Raw genomic sequence first — 10,298 nt, 5'->3', positions numbered from 1 at the left:
GAAATGAAGGAAGAATAAAATGCATCTGCTTGCAACTGTTTTACAGCTTTTTTTATTGATTTTACTTAGGAACACATTTATATTCCATCACAACACATATTCAATTACTTATTCCAGTGTTATCCGCAAAAATCGCACGAATCGCATCATCTCTTCAAAATCGCTATTTTGTGTTTTTATTTGTTCGAGTTTGTGTGTTTCCATCGTGTTGAAGATTTATAGAATATCCTAAATAACAAATTTAATGAACATTACCCTAATTTTATACATGATAATAATTATAATAAGTAGTAATGCGTGAAGAAACAACAAGGTGTGTGACCGTGTTCTCTTTTCTTCCATCGCATATCTCCGAAAAAACATAGAGATGCAAAATATTACTTCTTTTTTTAATATAAAAAGAGCGGTGTGTGTTTGTTTATGTGAAAACGTGTGTGTGTTTGTTTGTTTCTTTGTTTGTTCGTGTGATGAGGTGTTAATTTATCCATTCGTTCTCTTCTGCGCGCGCGCGTTAGTTCGCTATGTAAATATAGATAATAATAATAATTGTAATTTTTATACAGCAGCGGAGGTATTTTCATTTCACACATTCTCAACACACCATTCGCAGTTATAACAAACTAATAAACGAGTGTCGTCGCTCTCGCCCTCTCAATCTCATTTAATTTGCTTATAAAGAGCGTGTAAGTTCCTTAAGTGGTAATTATTAACATTCAACGGGGATTCACAGTAAGAGATTATTTCTGCGCAGTAACCACCATCGCGTGTGTTGTGTTCCTTCATTTTTGTTATTTTATTTTGTTCAGCAGCGTGATCGCGAAGGATTTGTGTGTGTGGGTGTGTGTGTGTGTGTGTATTGAGAGATGATTTATTTGTACCGAGATTTTTATAACCGTCTGTGTCTACACGCAGTAAAAAATAAGCATTCGCGCGATTGCACGCATTTCTCCAACTAATTTTCACACAATCATTGAGTAGGTAAGTACATTTTAATCATAAGTGTACATCAGTCCTTGTTTTTCACGTTGCTTGAACAGAGTGAATGTATAATTACTCGCAGATTTCGCCGCCCCCAACGCGACACTAAAGTTTTACAAAATTTTATGAATACCGAGGAAAATTCTCTGTATTGCTTTCTTTGCATGGGCCTTAATTTTAGTCTGATGAGAGAAATTATGACTGCAAAAAGACGTATTCTGGCAGTTGCTTGAGCAAAAATTTGTAAATTTTTAAATGAATTAAACATTTTTGACAAAATTTAAGCAGATTTGAAAATTAAAAAAAAGAAAGTAAAATTTTTTAACAAACGAAACAAGAAACCAGAAACCAGAGTGTCGCGAGCAGGGCGCAGAACGGGCGGTGGTAATTACAATTTTCTGCGGCAGTTACCAAAAAACAATTCACGCTGACCGTGAGAGAGTACGTATATATTTTTGTTTCACTTGCGTGCGTTTTAGTGTCGAGAGAAGCCAGCGATCCAGCGATTCGCCTGCCGGCGAGAACAGAAACCGGAGAGATGCGCAGCAGGAACAAGAAGAAACGGTTTTTTAATTAGCCCCTCGAACTGAAGATGAGTAACAAACGTCGCGAAATATAACAGCGTATTAATTATGGCAGCAGCAGTTCGTAAATTATGGACGGTGTATTGCAAGCAAGCAACTCTGACGGCAAGAACCAAAAATCTCCGGCCGAGCCCCCACCGGGGGCACGCAGCCCCTATTGGGGGTCGCCGGGGGCCAAACACTCAGCACTGGGCGTGTAACAAGAATAATTATGTATATAGAGAATAAAAGAGCGCCTCTGGTTGCCGTGCGGGTTTTTCGGACGAGAATCGTAGGGAAAATCTTTAGTTGTCAATAAACAAAAAAATTGTAGACTTGATAAATTAAAAATTTGGATTGGTTTAAAATGAAAAAAAAAAATAAATTAAGAGATGGCTCTACCGTCCTTTTCTTTTTATTCCCAAAGTTTAAAAATTTTTAAATCAGTCAGTGAACAAATTAATAAATTCAGATTTGGACGATTAGCAAAAATGAGACAAGTGACGGTTTTCCCATCCGTTCCCGCCTTCAGGCGCCTTTCCCGAACAATTTTTGAGGAGAACCGCGCACGTCGCCGAGGGTGTCAAGAAAGACTTATCATAATTAAAACAGATCACATATTTGTTTCACCTATTGCACTAAAAACACTTGTTCTCCAATTGATTATTAACGGCTGATATCGAGAGTCACAGACAGTATCAATTCCTGGCGTAAGTATATTATTTCATTCCGAATCAGCCTTTAATAACGCGCGGTAAAAACAGGAAGCATATGTCTTCAATCGTTTGTTTCTTTCTTTCTTTCAAATTATTGAGTTGTTGCACCTCTTTGAATTACGTATATCGGATGCGAGCGTTTTCTGAGAAAATGAGACGAGAAAAAACGGCGTATACAAACACACGCAGAAATATACATTTTGCAAGAGCGAAAAAGTAGTTATTCGTTTTATATAAAAATCCTTTCAATATAGCTGAGATCCTCTGTATCTCTAAATTATTATTGTTAAGATTCAATAAACGCGCACTCGAATCGAAATGTTTTTGCCGGCGGCCGCGCACAGTCAACAACGTGTCTGATCAATTCCTAGCTCCGCCTGCGTGTGCGAAGGGAAAAATTGCAACTTGGCTCCCGTCCTCTTTCTTCCTTTCTTTCTTTCATTTTATAAGATATATATTTATAACGCTAAAACCTACAATCTTACGAACGCGCATCGTTTTAATCGTAGTATTTACAACGAGTTGTGTCTGTTTTTCATGTGTGTGTACGTGTAATTACGTGTGTCTCATCGTACGTCAAAAATATGCGATCAACACTCTCACATATACCCTGTATTTCAATTTTCAACATGAAGCGGCAGCAGCAGGAGAAATGAAAAATGAAAGCAGAGCGAAAAACGGCAAAATCTGATCTTGTGTGATGATGAACTTAAAATTAAAAAATTTATTTTCCTTTTGATTTTTTCCGAGATGGGAGTAGAAAACTCGCCAACGCACTCGTCTCTTCCGAGTTCCGCGGACACAGAGGGAAGGGCGTCGTGTTGTGGGTACGGGTTCGGGGGTGGGGGTGGGCACACGTATGTTGAGTTACAATTATTTTCTAGTTTTAGGGGAGTGAGCGTTTATCAGAAGCCGCCGAAGCCAATGTCCATGCGGTCCTGCTTTATCCTGTCTAGCACGTGGTTCTGCAGGTAGCCGGCGGTGGCGGCGGCCGGCTGGTGGTAGTGGCCGTTGTTGTAGGGGTAGGGGTAGTTGGGCGACGGCATGTGGATGGTGGAGGACGAGTAGGGGTAGCCGGCGGCCGCCGACGGGTACTGGCCGTAGGGGTAGGGCATGGGCGTCGGGAACATGCTCTGCTGGCCCATCATGTAGCTCTGGGGGTAGCCCTGGGGGTTGGCCGCCGGGTGGTGGGGGTTGTAGTTGGAGGCCAGACTAGACACCGAGAAGGACGAGTTGAGGTCGGCGGCGGCGGCCGAGGACACGGGCGGCGTGAGGCTGTTGGCCAGCGACGACACCGAGAAGTTGTAGTTTGTACTGGCGGCCGCCGAGTAGGCCGCGGCGTTGTAGGCCGGCGAGTAGGCCGCGTAGTTGCTCGGGTTGTCGTCGTAGGCGCCACCGCCGCCCACCGGCTCGAACGCCCCGCTCGAGCTCGGCGTCTCGGGGTGCTGCGGCGCGTCCGTGATGCTCGGGATCTGGTCCACCAGGGACTCGAGGCCCGACAGACTCTTGGAGGCCACGTCCTGCGGCGTCGACGCCGGCGTGTTCACCACCGCAGAGCACGGATACTGCTGCTGCTGCTGCTGCTGCGGTGGCGGCTGGTTTTGGTACTGCGGCGGCGGCTGCAACTGGTCCTGCGAGGCCGAGTTGCTCGACGGCGGCGTCGGACTCGAGAACGGCACCCCCTGCTGCTCGGCGCCGCCCCCGCCGGCCTCCTTGTTCTCCTCGGGCATGCTGGTGGGCGGCTCGAAGTCCGGCGGCCCCAAACTGGGCGAGGTGGGCGGCGGCGAGCCCAGGTTGTGCTCCGAGCTGATGGCGGCGCTGATCTCGGAGGAGAGGTCCGAGTGCGTGAACGGCTGCTGCGAACTCGGCCGCGGCGACTGGCTGGTGAAGCGGTGCGCCAGCGGCGGCGACTGGTGCTGGTGGTATTGAGCAGAGTTGGGGGACGGCTGCTGCTGCGGCTGCGGCGGCTGCTGCGGCTGGTACATGGCCTGCTGGTTGTACTGCTGGTTGAACTGCCCGGGGTGGAAGTTGTTCGGCGGCGGCGAGAAGCAGTTGTTCATGTTGCTCATGTGCTGCTGCATCTGCTGTTGTTGCTGCTGCTGCTGTTGTTGTTGTTGCTGTTGTTGTTGTTGCTGCTGCTGCTGCTGTTGGAGGTCGCCGTCCTTGATCTTCTTGGGCCGGCCGCGCTTTTTCTTGACCACCTCGCCGTTGGCCGCGGTCTGCGGCGGCGGCTTCGGGGGGCGCGGCTTGGGCGGCGGCGCCTCGGCGCCGTCCTCGCCCTTGATCTTCTTGGGCCGGCCGCGTTTTTTCTTCACCACCGGCTCGCCGTTGGCGTCCCTCTTCACGTTGCTCAGGTCGGTGAGGTCGCCGTTGTTGGGCAGCCGGCCGTAGCCGTAGAAGCCGCCCTCCTTGCAGTCTTCCTTCGTCTCGCCGTTCTCGGTGATGCTGCGCAGTTTCGGGTCGTTGAACACCACCTCGCTCTCGTCGAGCTCGGGCATGATGCCGTTCACGTAGTCCCGGAACTTTTTCAGCGCCGCGTAGAACGGAACCTTGTCCGCCGCGCGCGGCAATTGAGCACATCTCGCACTGGACGACGGCATCACCCACATGTACTGCAACAAAAGAGCAAAAACGCCGTCAATTTATTTTTCCTGATAAGCAAACTAGATGTTTTTTTTAACATCGTTTCGGCCCATTTTTACTGAAAAAAATCTCACGTTTTTGTTCGAATTTCAAGATAATCGGGGAACTGTACCAAATGCAAGAACCTAAGTAAAAAAATTGAGTAAATTATTACGAGTTTTTTTAAATTAATTCTGTATAAACAGAAAAATTGAAACAAATAAAACAAAATTTTTGATTTTCTTTCTCTTTTGAGAATGATTTAATTTAAACCTTATTTAATCATGCCTGGTTAGAATATTTAAAAAAATCCTAGATGGAAAATTTGAAAGTAAACTATTAAAAAAAAATAGAACCAAAATGAGGTTATTAACCAGGTCTAAAAATTGCAAAAAATACTCTTGTTGATTGAAAAAACTGAAAAATATTAAATAAAAAAAATAAACTACGAGACAATTTTCCAAGTGCGAAGCAACAAGTATGCACTTTCACTTGGCTTTTAGCCAATTTAGACGGTTTTTAACAGTTTTAACTGCGGTTTAAAATAGCTTAAATTGCATGATTCGTGCCATTTTATAGTCCTGCAACGGTTGAACCCATAGAAAACAAATTTAACCGTCTAAATTTCACAGCCTTTCTAACAACGGTCTAAATTATTAGTTATTTTTATTTAAAAGAAAATATCTTATCTAGAGATAGAGTTAACGTAAGTAGCACTGCAAAAGATTTCATTAAGGAAAGAATTTGGAGCAAATAGTTTAATAATCAGAAAGGAAGCCTAATCATATCACAATTCAATGCAGAATTTCCTTTCCAGCGTTTTTATCTAACCTGCAATTGCGATTAATTTCTTTTCCTGGCTAGACTAAAAAACATTTTATTATTTTTACTAACGATTTCTTATCTCGCAGCTTAGGCACACATGGCACTTTTGTCGCTTTTCCTTCTACATAAAAAATTGAAATGCAAGATAAAAAAAATAGGCGTTTTTAGCTTTTCAGATTAATTTCTCTGATAAATTGAAATAAAAACTTGTTTAGCATATTTATCTTCGCCTTTAACCCTTTTTAATGAAATAAAATTATTTTTTCAAGGATGGATTATTTACCGATTACAAAGAACAAAAAGAGGTCATTTTTATTAGCAAATAAAAATAGAAAAAATGCCCAAGTTTACAGAACTTGATGATGTGTACTTTTTTATTCTTGGCATGTAATAATAAAATAGAATTGATAGATTCGCCAAATTTAGCGAATAGAACTAGCAAAATACTGGAGAGGCGATTTATTGAAATAAAATTTTATGTCCAAAGGTTGTGCGCAGTTGATCGCCTTTGAAACGGAATTCAAACCTTTATTGAGGAGCAAATACTGAGTGCGTGTGAGTAAAAAGCTTCATTTTAGTTCTGCAACTCGAAAAATCGAAGGAGGCTATCACCCGGAAAATCGGAAGTCCGTAAAAAGATTGAAAAAGTGACCTTGACCATTGACCAACAACTTTTTACCTGAAGTTAAAGTTGTGAAAATCAAAAGTTAGAGTAACAGGTGAAAGTTACAAGTTGATATCTCAACTTAAACAAAAGTTACATACGCTTCTTCGGTTTGCACACTAATATTTGCGGGATTTTTTAAAACTACTAAAAAACAAGTCAACCGCACACTATTTTCCACCTCTGACCTTGTCTCCCATTTAGTAATTTTAGGGAAAATTTATAATTTGCAATTTCAACCGTCTAAAAACCCATTCAATCTCATTCAAAAATGGGTTATTTTGTCTAAATAATTTTTAAAAATGTCCATTTTGGTGCCAAGTTAATAATTCATCAACTCACAGTCTCTGTGCCTTCGACCAAGTCGGCTTGTCGGCCGAAAGGGAAGTCTTTCTTCCCTGAGAAAACCTCGTAGATGAGCTTCCCGTTGAAAACGGCAATTTTGGGCTTAAACTTTTTTATCTTCTCCATAAGTATCTGGCAGCCCTCCTTGATTTCCTTCCTGGTGAGGTCGGCGCTGCCCTTGGTCGCCCTGGCCACCATGTTGGTGAAGCCGACGCCGTACTGCAGCAGCTTGTAGTCGTCCTCGGCCGACATCTGCTCCGGCGTCAGGCCTGCCAAGTACAAGCACTTCCCTGCGAACGAAGGAAAATTCAGGGTCAGTGCGACTAGTAGAAGGGGAAGACAGGGTTCACTTACAAAAGTGGTTTCCAGGACCAGCGTAGTGGTGTCCTTTGTAGGCGGCGAACAGGCCTGGATTGATCCCAATCTGAGAAAATTGAATATTAAATAATAATAATTCACCATTTTATCACAAAATTCGATTAAAAAATAGCTGGCACTGCATTTTTGAAAAATTAAATTATTAAATGAGGAAAATTGAAACAGTTTTATTAATAAATAACAAAATACAATTTGAATCAGAATTAATTTGCGTGAAAATACCATTTTGTGGTTTTCCATTAACATTAAATTAGGATTTTTATCTCATTTTTAATGCTGTCATTGACAAATAAAAGAAATAACAAAAATGAACCACTTACAATAATAATATCCAAATTTTCAGCAAGATGATCGGGCAGGGTTCTTTTCGAAACCTCCTCTTCGGGCATGCCATTAAATCTGTCGTGCTTTTTGCGTTCCTTCACAGTCTTTTCTTCCTTGATCTTCTTTTTGGAAGCTGGCTCTCCTTCCTCGGCCATTCTGCAAAATTGGTTGTTGCGTTAGCTAATTGTAAGAGAGCAAAAGCGTCGTCTTATAGTAGAATTAAATACGTGGATAATTATTTTAAAATGCTGGAAATGCTTTCAAAGACAAATTAAACATTTCGACCTGAAATTAATTTTTCTCATGCCTATTGGATCTTTATACTGCGGGTATGACCAGCCAGTATTTTTTCAATTAATTAATTTAATTATTATTCTAGTGAAAACAACAATGACTTTTACATTAACAAAGAAAAAAATTAGAAATTTCATAAAATTTATATGAGCCTGTTGGTCCTAATCAAAATAATTTTGTCAACATTGTTAGGAAATAATACATATTTTTGTGATTTTTGAGTAGCATAAATAAGGGAATCCAGGAAAGCATTTTAAGAAAAATTTGCTTGGGCCACTATATTACACAAAATTGAAAATCCTGAAAAAATATTTAAAACTAAATTGGAAAAGAAAATGTCAAGCTGGAACGAATGATGCATTTGTTCCAAAATTTGACGGACAATTGAAAATCGAAATTTTGATGGCAATCAGAGATTAACGACGAATCTAAAATATCCCAGCAAGATAAGTAGAAAAGTGAAACATATGAATCTTAAATGATAATCTAAATATGGACCTGTTTGATCAATTGCCTGACATTATTACTAGCGACAGTAAAAAGGTGCTTTCTCTAGTTAATAACTTTTCTTAACAAGCATTTTTTTGATAATTATACAATCAAAACACACTAATTCATAAAATTTTTAAAATAATAAATTTGGGGTTTATAAAATAAAATAGATGAAACAATTTATATTTACTATATCCTCATATTTCCTTTTTTTTGAAGGTATTTTCCTTTCCCAAACCTAATTTATAAAAAAAATATTGAAATTAGCTATTCGTAAGCAAGGTTCGCCAAAACCGCATTTTTCAAAAATCTCCTCTGCAGCGCAAAAAAATCCAGAATTTCCGAAGCATAGTACACATTTGTAAAGAATAAATTAAATTTAGGACTGTGTAATTTAGACGTTATTTAAAGAATTCGAATGTTTACAATAAAAATGATACATTTCTAAAAAAACACGTTTTTTCGAAATGTCTCTAACTGTTATTTTTAAAGGATTGTTATGCACTAGATGCACGCAACAAGGGGGTTTTAAAAAAGAAATTGCATATCTTAAGGGTCAGACAAAGACCCTGTCGGGCTGTGTCCTTTGTTCTTAAACAGGGAAAAAGGCACTGTTGATTATTTCAATTTTTCTTGAAAACTGCAAGATGGTTAAAAAAGCTGTGCTTTGCCTATGAATTAAACGAAAATAAAATCATAAAACTTCTTTACTATTTTATGTTAAGCTTTTTTAAATTATATTTGCTGCCACCAAAACGGTTTTTACCATTTTAGAAAGATAACAAGCAACGGAACTGCCATGGTCGTTCCCACGACATTTGGAAGTTCAGAAATCGTATTCGACAGTCTAAAGTTCACAGCTCTAAAATCAGTTGGATGACCAATTATGTTTGTTTTTTACTCATTTCTAGTTTAAACTATTTTAAAAAATAACCGATCGTTGTAATTTTTTTGATCTTGTGTGGTGCAAAATACCACCTTTATTTTTGGGGTCAAATTTTGAAGAAGAAAAATCGGAAAAATCCAAAATTTGTGTTTTTTTGCTGGTTTTTGCGCAAACAATGCCTTTTCCGCATTGCATAATTGGCAAACCCTGATTAAAATAAAAAAGGGAAATTAAATATGATTATGGAGTAATAAATTTGAGCAAAAATAATGTCTTCTCACCCTTCCTCTCCAGGCTTGAGCTTTTTCTTCCTTCCGCGCTTTTTGGGCGTTTGCGGTGCTGCGAGGGTGGGCATTTGCTGGCCGGCGTGGGCGTGCGAGGCGGCCGCCGCGGCGGCCGCGGCCGCCTCTTCGTCGACGAAGCTGTAGGGGTCGTGCGTGGGCTCCGGCTTGATGTTGAGCGAGGCCTGCATCGCGTACAGCTTCTGGCTCTCGCCCTGCGCTCTGATTTCCAAATCTCCGCTCGTTTCGTAACCGTCGTCATGAGGCTCCTGTTTCATCGAGCTATCACGGTAGGCCGACCTGCAACAACACACACACGCTCTCTGTAAATCGATGCCCAAACACGGAGGACAGAGCGAGCGAACGAAAGAACGAACGAACGAACGAACGAACGAACGGGCGCCGCACGACCACTCAAAAGGGGCCGAAATTCCGGGCGACACTCGAAACTTGCCTATGATTGATTGGCGGTTACGCCTGCTGACCGGAAAATCGAAGCCGAAAGTTTTAAGGGGAAATTTGGGAGGCTTCGGACGAAAATTTTTATCCTGAGGAAGGTTTTAATTTTCGGAATTTTACAAGTTAATTTAATTTAGTCCTTTTTAAACAAATATTGTCCATAATGATTTGTTGAGACCTTTCAAACTGGCTTAACAGGCTGTAGAAATTTAAATTATACATACAAATAAATTTAAACAATCTGAAATCATAGATTTTTTAAGCTAGTAAAGAAAACTAAATATATTTGGTTACAAATAATTTAGAAAATACTTTTTGCGTCTCTTGTGAGCGAAGAAATTTATTTAGGAAATTTAATTAAATAAAACCCCCACAAAAACAATGGTTTTTCGTCCCTACAAAAGATTTGGGTAAATAGCTGTTAAGGAAATAGTAGAAACTAGAGCAGTCTGAAGCAGACCAAGTTTGAGC

At 40.8% G+C, this 10,298-nt stretch overlaps 1 protein-coding gene across 1 annotated transcript in view; it reads right to left on the bottom strand.

The window, feature by feature from the left end:
• Positions 1-29: 29 nt before the first annotated feature.
• The window catches only part of Tdg (Thymine DNA glycosylase), a 28,963-nt gene continuing 18,694 nt past the window's right edge, over positions 30-10,298 (bottom strand). Inside the window, exons 2-6 of the mRNA XM_065481598.1 lie at positions 9,369-9,668; positions 7,412-7,571; positions 7,068-7,137; positions 6,711-7,003; positions 30-4,869 (exon numbers count right to left, since the gene is read on the bottom strand). Coding sequence (XP_065337670.1) covers positions 3,163-4,869; positions 6,711-7,003; positions 7,068-7,137; positions 7,412-7,571; positions 9,369-9,668 — 2,530 coding nt within the window. The 3' untranslated portion in view covers positions 30-3,162. The remainder of the gene's footprint in view (positions 4,870-6,710; positions 7,004-7,067; positions 7,138-7,411; positions 7,572-9,368; positions 9,669-10,298) is intronic.

Source organism: Cloeon dipterum, chromosome 2, assembly GCF_949628265.1.
Source record: "Cloeon dipterum chromosome 2, ieCloDipt1.1, whole genome shotgun sequence".
Taxonomy (NCBI): Eukaryota; Metazoa; Arthropoda; class Insecta; order Ephemeroptera; family Baetidae; genus Cloeon; species Cloeon dipterum.
The sequence above is the reverse complement of the archived record's forward strand: the minus strand, read 5'-3'. Positions and strand labels throughout refer to the sequence as shown.